We start from the raw sequence: 13448 nt of genomic DNA, 5'->3' as shown, positions 1-13448 counted from the left end.
TCAACCCTGCCACGAATGATTTTCCTCTCGCTAGTTCAGACCATCTATACGGTTCGGACGTCACATCAACAAACACGTGACAATGCACACCATTGGAGCACCCCCACATAATCGGTGTTTGGAAGCTTTTTCTACCAAGGCGCATTCCGCATGATTGTCGACACTTCCTCTGCTGAAATAGTTAAACACATCAATCAAACTGACTCCAAGGCATTTCTTTTTTTACAAACAACAATATTTTTGAAGTTTTTTCTTTATTGAGAGACACATTAATACAAACAAGATATCCAGTATAAGTTCTTGGGAAAAAAATGACATTAAATGTTGATAGTTCTTGTGCAGTATGCACACTGGCGTGACTGTTTACAATAAAAGTGGCAAAGACAGTGAAACTGTGTTCACCGACCAAGTTTAATTGTATTACTTTTTATACACTATACAGGAGAGAGATGTTGCCCTTCGGAGGAAAAAAGAAGAGTACATGTACATGCACTTGGAGAGGCAAAGCCATGTGAATATCAACATTTAGCAAGAACAGCGAACCAGCTGTGCATCTATTAGAATCCTATCTAGGGGAAAAAGCAATTCTATGATGTATTCACGGAATCATCCATTTTAGAAGTCTCTGGATGCTAGCGAACAGAAAGACTGCTTTGCAGAGCTGAACAGCGAACTACTCCCCAGCAGTGTAACTTACAGAACATTCCCACTGCATTCTTTCCCCTGCTTGCGAGCATCAGGGTAATCAAGAAAGTTTTGAGTGCTGGGCGGTTTTTACTATCAGGGCCCGTTTGTTCACTCGGGTCTGGATCTCGATTAGTGATCCCATTGCTGGTTTGCTCCGTCCAGTCAGCGGGTTTTGGTGTCAAGAGAACCGACAACGGATCTCTGATTGCGATCCGGAATCCGCGCCAATCAAACAGGTCCTCAGATAAACGCCAGACACAACCAGCTAAACCTAACTTACAAGATGTAACCTTCAATTTCCCAGCTGTTTGCATGGGCAGTAATATGCAGTTCAAGGATGTCCCCGTGTGCATGACTGGTTCTTACAAAGCAACAAAGGAGGGTGTTGCAAAGTGGTTTACTGAAACAAGTTTTTTCCCCCATCAAAACAGAAAGGCCCAAACACTGACCCATAAACGAAAGTCCAAAAGGCCTCAAGATCCCCATTGTCTGGCTGGCTACAAATGGAAGAGAATTCATCTTTCATTTCAATGTCTGTAAAGTACGAGCCGACAAGTAAAACAATCAAATAATCATATAGGCCCATAACTCTTTTCGGTGTGAGTTTTTATAAAGTGACTTGATTTCCTTACTTTTAAAAAGCATATCTGGACTCAAATTATAAATCTGTCAACCTATTTTCTGGATAGCTTGGCACTAAATCTGTTATCAAAGAAAACGGGAGGCCAGTCTACAGGAACAGTTCAGCACACATTTTTGCTTCGTTATCGTAAATTTTACCCTGCCAAGCAAAAATAAGAAAGTGGCAATACAATGAAACTTATACATACAAACAAAAATTTGAAATTTTTCCCAAGCAACATACATCCCACATATTGGAAAGTAGCCTGGATTGATGTTAGCACAAACTTTTTGGGTTATTTTCAAGTAATTTTGTGTGTCTGGCAGCTTAGCAAATTTGCTTATTCTTGAGATGCCCACAGTTTATAATTTATTAAAAATGATTCACAGTTTTCTTTGACATTAAGGCTCATCATGTAATATCATACATCTGCTGTTATGTGAAGAAATCCATCATTAAAAACCTCTTTCTTTCTGCATTGTAGCCTAAGACCGAACCACAGTTTAGTACTGTTTGCCTGATCTTTGCTGGAAGGTTTCTAGACATACATCATTCATGTCAATCTGAATCAAACATAATTACAAAAGGTGAAAAAAAAAACTGTGTCAGTAATAATTGATCAACTCTGACCACATGAGCAAACTCTCAAATCCAGTAATACTTTGCACCTTGTAGAGCTGGGAAAACCATTCAGTCCATTACAGTTTAGAACAAAAATGTCCGCCGCTATAAAAACCATGTCAAAGTTTGAAATACAGCGGTTGTGGTGGCTGTCTTCATTTACTTTGTGCATGGACGGTTACTGCATTAACTGTGGGGGGGGGGAACTGCAACTCCCAAAAGGAACAATTTGGGGGTATTACAAATCAGTTAATTTTGGGTGTGGTACTTTTTGTGTTTCTGGTCGACTGACTCGACTCTAATGAGAAGATGCAATGTGGTGCACAGACAAAATCTGCAGCGGAATCAGCACAGATAAGGAATGCACAATGTGCAAGTGCCAATTGATGACGGTGCATTTATTTCAATGACAGATTTGCATGACAGAGTTTTTCCGCACAGCCGGTAACTGCACTGAGAAAAGTACACTTAAAAAGAGGCCTCTTCATTTCCCAGCTGGAGTGCACATGGTCTAATCTTTAGGGACGCTTTCACAGTGCCCATCGACAGACCAATTTACCAAGCCACGCCCCATCGTATACTGCCCAATCACAGCCGTATTTATGTCCAACCGTATTTATGTGATGCGTGTGGTTTGAACCCTGGTTGAAACACGGAGTGTGACATGGGAGAAGAGCATGTGTTGGGTGCCCGCCTTCACAGTGGGCGGGGCTTACTGGATTGGTCTATTCCTGATGGTGGAAAACAAGTCAGGACCCGTTAACGTACATGAATGATCAATGTAGTATGTGCTGTGTTAACAGCATCCTCAGTAAACATTGCACAAATTACATGAAACAAAAAATTTTTGTGGACAAAAATGGGGTTTTTGTTTGACTTCTGGTGAAGAATTTACATTTCCCATTTCCGAATAGACTGTATCACATGAACACTATGATAGGTCCTTTGCACCAACATGTTGGATTTCCCACAACCTGCTCTGATCCTACAACCATGAAACCAGGCCATGTCTGCAACGGGCACTGTTTTGCATGGCAGCGAGTACTCACTATGGAGCATCCATGGCTTAAGAACAAACCATGGCTACAAAATTTGGATATGGCCCGACATCAGTGATGACAGACTGCAATAGTTGTAGGGGATGAAAAATAGAATGCAAAGGACCTACTATGGAAGCAGACCAGAGAATGAGGCATCTAATGACTCTGAACTCATTCTCGTAGGATTAAGCTTTTCCACAAGCAACACCTCTGGTATCGCACAATTCTATTTCTTGTTTTTGTTTATGTGTGAGAAGCCAGTTCAGTCTTGTCAAACAACAGCCAACTGCTTGAACATGTTGAAGACTTCTTTAGGTGAGCTCTTTCGAAATGAAACACTGAACAGTCACATGAGCTTTCTGTATTAACCACTTGGAGAAACACTCTTGGAAATACAGGTGCAAAGTATACGCAATTTGACTGTAGGCACTGGTCTGGTAAAAATTATCAACGGGGTAACATTTTAGTACCATCTTGGTGATCATGCAAGGTGTACTGCGTTCAAATACCGTGTCACAATTTTGAATCAAGACTGCCACCGCCAACCAAACTGTACCACTGCATCGTTGCCAATATGATATGACTTTTTACTGCACTGGAAAATCAACTTCTCGAAAATTCCTCAGATCGGGCGGGCCGTCATCAATTTCCTTTCCATTTGGAAAATGGCCATAGAATGACATAACTTAAGAGGTCACTGCTCATCTGGGTGGTTTCACTGCTCATCTGGGTGGTTTTACGGAGACATAATCCTTACTTTTGAACGATTTATGTGCACCTGTATTAGTCTTCGACAACAGGGAAAGGAGGAGGGTAGGCTAACGGGAATGGGTGGGGTAAGTGGGAGGGAAAGGGGGCTGGTTGTCTTGACCTGTCTAGAAGCCGTCTTCGTCTTCATCGGCCATTTCTTTGGCTAGTTCCAGATCTTGCTGTTCTCTTTCTCGACGCTCCTGAGTAACCAAGGACAAGTTTCTAATGTAAGATTGCTAAACTGAAGGAAACTATGCACTAGGGTTTTGCACTAAATTTAATACTCATTACAAGTGAACACCACATTTCCATTTCCATGGAGAAAAAGAATATTGTAACTAACTGGCATTGGGTCAAATTGACAGCAGTTGCCATTTATCCAAAAAAATCCTGTGAGTTCTGGTTCATTAGCAATGTTCTAGATTTTTAAAAGAAAGTGAAAGGCGGAGCTATGTTAGAAATCACGTAAATTTTGAACATTTCTCTATTAAATACTGTCAGTCTGCATTTATTTATGTCTGACATCTAAAAAATATTGAGCCGAAACACGGGTCTGATTTTTACCATCAGTAAATGTAACACACGCACAAGTTCACAGACTTACCTCAGCTGTCTCCAAATCTTTGTTGTAGGACTTGGGAGGAAATCTCATCGCCTGCACAAAAAAAAGAAAAAGTAATGATTCTAACTTACCCCTTTCAACCCAGACCCCTGAAAATTCATCAAGAAATTTGACAGGATTTAGCTGGATTTGAGGGAAAGCAAATGTCACTGATAAAGCGAATCATCCCACTTGAGGACAAATGTTCAGAAACAAGCAATATGGCCTACGCACCCTGATTTCCCACTACACGTATGGTGTGTTTGTCTTGAGATTCTGAGTTCATTTTACTGGACGGCAGTCCTCAAAGCAACATCTATACTCAACGTCACAAAGATACACTTCCACAGCCAATTTCATGCATTGTAATGAGCTACAACATAAATCCTTCTCTGAATAGACCGGACAACACATTTTTGGTACAGAGCTGCAAAGTGAATACGTCACAAGCACAGTTATGTGTGTCGAAGGTATTAGTGCAAGACCCAGCACGTGAACCAACACGCGCGCATGCTCCATTCGTTTGCACTTCGCTTTCTGGTTGAAAATGACGTCACACTTGGGTACTCTATAGAGTCAGTGGATGGCATCTCTACCTTGACCGCCTGGTTGTGTATATCCAGACAGAAGCTGATCCGTTGATGGAAGGCTGCCATTGGTTCCCTCGTTGAGTAGACATCTACCGTCTCTTTGGAGCGAACGTAACCTTTTTCATGGTCAATACTGGCTTCGATCACACCATCTCGGATCGCCTGCAGTATTACAGAGGAACATCTCATTCAGACAAGGAAAACGGTCAGTGTATTGACCACTTAAGGAACATCTCAAAAGTCAGAATGTTCCTATTCCTACTTGGACGCTGCCTTTTGTGAAAGACTCTTCCCAGTAGTAATTCACTGTTTTCCCATTAGAAACCCGGCATTCCTGAGTTAGTGTACACGCATACACCCCTATTCCCTTTCAAGACGTTGCATATTTAGTGTAGAAAATAACCGCAGGCTTTCCAAACTGGAATGAAAAATGTTTCTGTTACAACGTTCTTTTATATCCTGACTTTCAAGATGCTTCATCTTTGCCAACCCAACAAGAACTAAAACAGGCAATATCTGCCCCATCTGTTTGGTGATTTGGCAGGTTTCACGTCTGTCAGGCACGTAACTGAGAAATAAAGAAACAAGGGAATTCAAAACTGCTCACGGCTCTATACATAAGGTTAGTATAAAACAGCAGACACTAAGTAAAGATGGATGCTCTTTCTGCCCGACCTTACACTGTTGCTCAGAGCTGCTGTTTACACCATCTTACATAAAAAAAAGTTTTAAAACAGTCATGGCGACTACAAGACGGTAACTCATTACCTTGGCAACGATGAACTCTGCATCCTCGGGGCTCTCCAGCTGGAGTTTCCTGGCCACATCCGACAGGGAGATGCGAGAGTAAGAGAGACTGATCATGCGTACGCCCGTCTTGATCACATTGTGGTGGAGCCGGATGATAAGGGTGTAGGTGCCCTCCGACTGGAACTTGGGGGCCACATTCTTCAGGGTCTGGTTGAAAAGGTGGAGGTCTCCCGTTCTCACAGCTGAATCAAATTGATAAGAATAAGGAGACAATTTTTTAATATACTTATTGTCAGTATCATCACAACGTTTTACGCAGATTGTTAGCGTGTACCAACGTAAATACAAGAAATTCTTCAATATTTATTTCTTGCACCTGTCAGTGCAATGTTTTATTGAACAACTTTATGCTCAATTTAACATCACAACACACCGTGGGTATTTTGGCAAGCTGCCAATTTCTGTCCAATTAAGAGGACCTGATATTTCAATTTAAGTAGAATAATTTAAACACTGGGCTTTCCTTTTAAATTAATACATTTCAGATCACTGTAGTCAGCAGTTCGTGCATTTCATTCCAAATTAAAGTTCTGACAATTTTCCCCTCCTCCAAACCAGGCAAACTCAACCAAAGCACGCTTTGAAAACACATGACCTGGCTGTCAGAATATGGAAAAGGTAAAGACACTGGACTGCTGGTCTCATTGTAGCCTAACTGTTATAAGAAGCACTGCTTCCAGCCTACACCAAATAACTTGAGTAACTGTAGGGCACAGAAACTTGGTTCCAAATAACACGCTCCTGGGCACTTCTAGCATTTGAGGGTTTGAAACGGCTGAAAGGAGACTAGTAATGCTGCACCATCCTAGCTGAAATATTCCATGCCCTTCTCAATAACACCCAACTCAGGGTTTCGGCTGACAGTTGCCCATTAGTAACTGGTGAATATTGACAAACTTGAGCTATAATCCTGAGCACCTGGTGTGGGAACAGTCATATCTGTCACCAGCTGTGTCAAAATGAATCCTTAATTAAGGCCACTATTCAGTCATTGTGTTTCAGTTTGCATTAAAAAGAGCCACTCCAGCTTTTTGTGTCGTATCTCTGTTTGGAATCCTGATGAAAAGACACTACGTGTGTGAAAAGTGTGGAGGGTTCCTGTGGATTTGCATTGTTCAAGATTCTTCAAAAGAACCTTTGACTCAAAAGTAGCTCTAGTTACTTGTGACTTACTTTCACAAAGCAGATCAAATTTGACACTGCATAAAACAGTACATGTAAGTGACTGCTAACAATTTGTAGTTAGGTAAAACGCTGGCTATTATTGCTGTTATTACAAAGTTTACAGGTGGAAACCCTGCTCCAAGAACGTATCTATTTTTATCAGTGAAATTATGTAAGGGAATGTCCACAAGTTAATTTTCCCAGACCCGCTTGGATCTTAACCAACCTCGTCGATTCCTCGGTATTACACAGTTCATAAGGTGAAAGGAAAGTTTTTTAATTTGAGAGTTCCTCCCACCGAGTGGTCAGGACTGTACCTTGCGTGAGGAGTAGGTACGGTGCTAGTGCCTTCTCATAAACTTTCTGCCTGAAGATTGCTCTGTCGGGAATCTCTCCCAGTAGCAACTGTACAGTAATAGCTAGCTTCTGAACCTACAAGTGAAATGAACGGAAAGGATTAAAAGTCTGGAGCCACCTGAAGTGGCTTCAGTGAATGACTGATTTTAACCGCACACTATGAAGGTTGTAAAGTCTGCCATTGTCTAAATGATCAACTCCAAAGCTCTGTTCTTAATATCGGCTTTTTACTTGTGAGAGAATTTTAGGACTTATCATTGAGTGTATTGGATATTATCCATCATCTAGAACCTCTAAAGTATGACAAATGATACCCTAGAGACTGCTTTGACTTTTACTGCGAGCAATGTATTCATCTTATTTTCTTGACAGAAATGGCAAGCAACGTTACCATTCATAAGGTGTTGCGTCTCCAAGCACTGAAAGTCTCAAATTCCCCAGAGAAAACCAGCTTGGCACATTTCTGCTTGAAGCACAACTCTGGGAAAAAATGCAGGTAACTTACCGTCTGTTTGAAACCAACAGCAGTGTATTGTGGTGCCTTGCGCAAGGCTTGCAACAAGTTCTTATGGGCCTCTGAGTACTCCAGCTGAATAGCCTTAATACGACCTGTCGACGGGAAAAGAGAAATATGCACGTCAGCATCAAAATCTTGTCTTTATGCACTCATTGCTCTGATGTTCTGAACCCTTTGAGATGACGTTCTGTTGTAGTCAACCAAGTGCAGTGCACAGTTTCTTGCATTCCACATTGATAAGCACTCAAACAAAGATCATTCCCTCACCTCATCTGGCCAAACTTGTTATGTTTTATGTTGAAACAATATTATGTTGTGACTATTGGTTGTAATGTTAATGTGTATCCGTCCGTTACGTCACCATGAGTAATTTTTAAATTAATCTACTTTCTTAAAATATTTATACCTGTGTCATCTTTTTAGAGTGTCCTTTTATATTTTTTTATTCACTTGGTGCAATCTTTCATTTTTTATTGTAAGATACATGTAATTTGGCCGTCAGGCCGCAAGATGTATGAAATAAAATAAAACCTAAACATATAAATGTTTTGATTAACCCTAAGCTTCCAGGGTGTTTTGGCAAGAAACCCTGCCGGATGCATCATCATTTGTCCAAGTAGCTTGCAAGCCTAGAGCAACAAGATCTAACAGGTCAACTATCCGAAAGGCCAAACAGCCTGAGAACCTGTGGTTGCCATCCACAACGGGATCCAATGGTGGAATTGTTCGATTGGACCGGTTCCCATTGTCTCAACACAGAAGTAGGCAGTTTGGTTGGTTGCCTTTTCCAGTGAAACAAAGTCCAGCAGACTTTTTACACCTCTTGCACTTGGCTGTGTCTGGCAGAGTCAGGCTTAAATGTCAGCAGTGCCGAGAGAGAGGAGATCCCATCGTCAGCTGCTGCCACTCACCTAAGTAGTAGAGAAACCTGGCCCACTCATGGTTGGACGCCTCTTCAGGGAAAGTGGACTTGGCCACCAGCTTATCGGCCTGGTCGTACAGGTTGTAGTGGAGGTAGTTGCGCAGGAGAAGGTTCAGGAGTGTAGCCTGGGCTTCGGTGTTGTGCCTGAGGGTTGCTGTGCGCAGCTTTGCATGGAGGAAACTACAACACGAAGGAGCAAAGACAGACAGAGCGGGATAGGTTACAATGCCCTTCAGCGACTCTTTTCATTTAACAAATGTGAACAATCTGAGCCCGTCTACAAATCAAGGAGCGACCTGAAATACACAAAGCTTGAAGTGGTAGATCCTTAGGCAGGGTGCAAATTATCCCCAGTTCATTTACACGTACCTGGAGCCAGCTGTGTTACTGTGCGTGTATAGGAGAGTTCAGGCATAAGTAGGAGACAGTTCATTTTTTTCACTTATGGGCTGACAAACGGTGATGATAAATACGACACAAAGCTTTGTGATATCACGTAGATGGTAGCTGCCGTGAATAACCATACATGTACTCTCTTCTTTCCAAGAAGTGTGGTTCTGAAAAGAACCGGTAGTGATAGTATTCTGAGAGTCTTGCAAGCTGTGTTATGCTGAAATCAAAACCAACAAGGAACTGGCCTTGACCAGTTGAAACCAGTTCTGGCCAGTTTAGTTCTCATCATCTCTCACCTCCTGACTTTCTCCAGCTGGCCCGTGAGCTCATAGGCTCTGGAGTGATAGAAGAATGCCTTAGCTGAGAGTTGGTCTAAGGAGCGTCTGTTCTGCACGTCTATCTTGGTCATGAGTAGGTCTGAACACGTCACGGCCTAAGGGATATGAAAAAAAGATCAACTACAATATTCACGCCCTGCACAGTGCACTGAGTCCGTTGCAACAAATCATTTCGTAAGAAAACACTTTTCACACTAGATTCATTTCAAAATGTTGCATGTATCATCTAACTGAAGTTCTAAACAGAGTCATTTCATCTTAACCCTAACCCTCCCCCAAGGGTTGCTGGCCCTAACCTTCCCCATTCACACAAAGTTAAACACCCATATTTGTGCAAAGAGGCTGTTGGACTTTGTTTTTCTGAGGTATGCCAAGCCCAATGCAAAAGCCAGCTGTTATGGGCATACCAGACCTATCCCCACAAAATTAAACACTTTACTACTGTTTAATTCTGTGTGGTTGGGCAAGGTTAGGGTTAAGCCCTTCATTTGTGGCTTTCAGTAGGACTGAAAGAGCATGTGTCTACAGCAATCATTTCTTTAAATGAAGACGCTGAATGCAGCTGACGGAAGAAGACAAAATTGTTAAAAAACATTGACCCCAAACCACCTAGGTGAGATTCCGCAAAATTCATGAGCTTGCTGTTCTCGGGTGACAGTTTACACTGGGAAATACCTCATCGTATCTTTTGGTGTCAAGGAGGTGCACCACAACCAGCAGGTGGACATAGACATCTAGCTCCGGCAGTAGTTGGCCATTTGACGTCTTACTACTCCGAGGCCGAAAGATGATATTATTATCTGTTGTATCCATCGGCTGCGAATCAAGCAAAAGCAAACTTTATAGCTCGTCTTCCTCCACACATTTTCCATTCACGCTTTGGCTTTTACAATGATAAACAACCATTTTCCAAAATTTTGCTGAAAAAAAAACTTCCATGGTGCAAGCGACCATAAAGAAAGTAACTGTGTCTACACTTGGTGTGCCTGTGTGCCAGGCAAAAGACCAAAGGATGAATCCAGGAGGTTGGAACTTGTTCCGTTATTCACAACTTAATGCATCAGGTTGGGCAGAACAGGCAAAACCGACCTGAAACAAAGTACATGTAGATAATATACAGCATCCACCCCGTAACCCATCTCGGATTTCGGGTCGGGTTTGCACAACAGGAATGAACAGGCAACTTTTTCCTGCATGTTCTTATGCTGTTCAATTGCAGCTTTTGGGCTCAAGATTCAAATACATCTACTGCTGAACCAAAACCCTGTATTAACCCTAACAGTCCCGAATGCTTCATAGTACTACTTAGTAGTAAAATGTAGCACTCAGCCCTGTCGCTTGTAAGAGGACATGACATTATTATTCTCAGAAGCCATAAAATACAATAGAGAAGACAATGTACCATACAATGCTGTGGCACTATGAATGCATGGTTTTATTGTTCTCTGTATGAGTAACAACGGAATACACCTAGCCAGAAATAGTAATTAGTAGCGCTACGTCCTTCAGGCTCAGAGTGTTACGTAGTACTTTGTAGTACTGAGTACTCTAAACCAAACAATGCCCGGTACTGTAAGGGTTAAAGCTTCAATGCACAAATGCACATGTACACCAAAATGTAGTTGCTCGAGGAGCCAAATTCTAAGAAGATGACCCACCTCATCAAGATACGTGATGAGGTTTTCCCTTGTGATGCTGGAGGAGGTGAAGTAGCCCGTGATGAGCTTGCGTAATACTTCATGGTTGAGTTTACGTCTGGATGAGGTCAGTGCCCGGACAACCCTGGACATGTAGTTCTTCTCTTTAGAAGACACAGCTTTCTCAATGTGCTTAACATGCTCCTTGAAGTCTGTTCAGTAATAAATGAAGGCAAAAAAGAAAGTCACACAACACAAAATCACTGTCATAATGTTCCGTGTAAGACAGACATACAAGTTCATGTATGTGCAGCTTCTCAAAAAATACTTTTTTGACAGTCTGGTGCATAAAAATGGAAGATCAGTTAAGTTTTCTGCCACTGGCACTGCAACCGTGTGGGACTGGCCACCAGTTTCCAATGAATTTGTTTCTGACATATTTAAAGAGTCCACAAAGTGAAATTTGCTTTAAAATATATTCGGTGCTACTTTCTACTCCTCTTAAAAGTACAAAAATTAAAACCCCTCCCCTTTGGGTTCTTTCTATTGAAAAAACACTCTTCATTTACCATGCATTTTCCAGGAGAATGAGGGCACTTTTCGAGTCAAATTGTGTATCAAAATTCTGCTCAATAAAACTATTTGTAAGGAATTCAACTTTGCTCACTACTCATTGATTTGTTGTCATGAACAGATCTTTTCACTTAATAAATTCATAATTATGCACGCATGCGCACAACTGGCCTTGGTAGCAAGAAGTGTGAGCGGGCCCTTGAAAATGTACAAGAGTGCAATTTTGATCATTTTTCTCTCAGGTTTTCTGGCTTTGTTCACGTCTTCTTCAGAAAATCCCATTATATCGTTTTTGCTAAAAAACAGCACGAAAGGAGACTGACTGGCTTAGATACGGCAATCTTGTGTGCACAGGAGAAATCCTGTTGCAAAATCTCTTTACAGAGCACTAAAAAACCTGCTTCAACTAATAGCAAAAACAGTTTGCTTGGCAGAAAATTATCAAAATCGCACCTCTGTACGTTATAATGGCCTGCTAACACTTCTTGCCGCCAAAGCCATTTGTGTACATGCGTGCATAATTATGAATTTATTAGTGAGGGAGTCTATAGGGCTGTGCCAAATATCCGAATCGATTATCAAATATTTAAATATTGTTTTCCCAATATGAATATTCGAATGCAAATTTCATGAAAAGGAAGGGAGAATTGCCATTTGTTTTAAATGAGGAAAATTTCCCTATGGAGGCTTGTTTCAAGCAGATTCACATGAAAAGCGACAGAATAACGTATCCTTAAATAAATAAAAAAATAACTCCCTTATTAAAAACTTAAACGGAATAGAAATTTTCACCAGGGTAAGAAGTAGTGTTTGTCTATTAAATTGTGGCTGGAGATACTCCTAAATGTAGAAGTGAGAAGCTATTATAGTGATTATAATGTACAAGTGTGTGCATTATTGCAACTGATTTTGTACAGTATATGGTTTGGTCATCATCAATCCGCAGATTCATCAAATCTTTATTATTTCTATACATGTGTCAGAAAAAGCAAATTTCAACTGGAAGTAAATGGAAAGTCGGAGCACTTTTCCACCTTCTTTTTGACTGGAAAAGGCTAGAATTACAGGTACATGTATCTTTTGTAGTTTCACACAACAGTGCTATGTGTGAGTTATTTTATGGCCATAGCCTAGGGCATGACATGAGGAAAAATCACAGGTGTTTGTTGTGCAGTAGGTTACATACAGTAATTCCGATATTTTTTGTCAAGGAATAATATTTCTCTCATTCTCTTTGAGAATCGCTCCCCGTAATATAGCCACTTTAAATGGGTAAAGATCATGTGTCGGAATTACACATACAACCATTCACAATTGTCACATAAGAGCATGCATTATAAGCAATGCCGTCCACCATTTTCATGTGAGTCAGCGAAATTGAAGTACTCCAATCCCCCTTGAAATACCTTTGTTTTTCATTCAATCAGTAAAAAAATCAACAAGCACTGAGTGTATACTAAAGACTGACAGCACTTTATAACCAGACTTGATTTTCACCAAGGGTAACGTTTTTAGCAAGAAACTAAACGACGATAGGCCTACCATCTAAAGTTATCATGTCGGTTTCTTTCTTCGATGGGACTTCCTCCGCCACAGTCTCTCCCTCTCCGTTTATTTTCGCCGTGGTATCAACCATCTCTACATCAGCTGGTTTTTCCTTCCCCATAATTCAAACACTTTCGTCTTGTCTACTCCTGCGACACAGCTGCGGTTAAATAAACTTTAAAAATGCCAATTTTCAACATCGGTTTTGGAAGAAAGTACCCCCGATGAAGGCGAGGGTCGCATGCGTACATGCACGGTACTAAAGGTTATTGGAGCTACCT

At 41.2% G+C, this 13448-nt stretch overlaps 1 protein-coding gene across 1 annotated transcript; it reads right to left on the bottom strand.

The window, feature by feature from the left end:
- Positions 1-213: 213 nt before the first annotated feature.
- On the bottom strand, positions 214-13448 carry psmd3 (proteasome 26S subunit, non-ATPase 3). Its single transcript, XM_022232799.2, has 11 exons — positions 13165-13448; positions 11071-11261; positions 10088-10228; positions 9371-9507; positions 8671-8861; positions 7748-7851; positions 7203-7317; positions 5680-5903; positions 4918-5073; positions 4325-4375; positions 214-3920 (listed from the first exon to the last, which is right to left on the bottom strand). The coding sequence occupies exons 1-11, from the start codon at positions 13286-13288 to the stop codon at positions 3846-3848; spliced, it is 1509 nt and encodes a 502-aa protein (XP_022088491.1). The 5' UTR covers positions 13289-13448; the 3' UTR covers positions 214-3845.

Source organism: Acanthaster planci, linkage group LG08, assembly GCF_054643075.1.
Source record: "Acanthaster planci isolate LZ-2023a linkage group LG08, COTS_SCS, whole genome shotgun sequence".
In the NCBI taxonomy this organism is placed as follows: Eukaryota; Metazoa; Echinodermata; class Asteroidea; order Valvatida; family Acanthasteridae; genus Acanthaster; species Acanthaster planci.
Note: the sequence above shows the minus strand (reverse complement) of the source record. Positions and strands in the feature narration are given on the sequence as shown.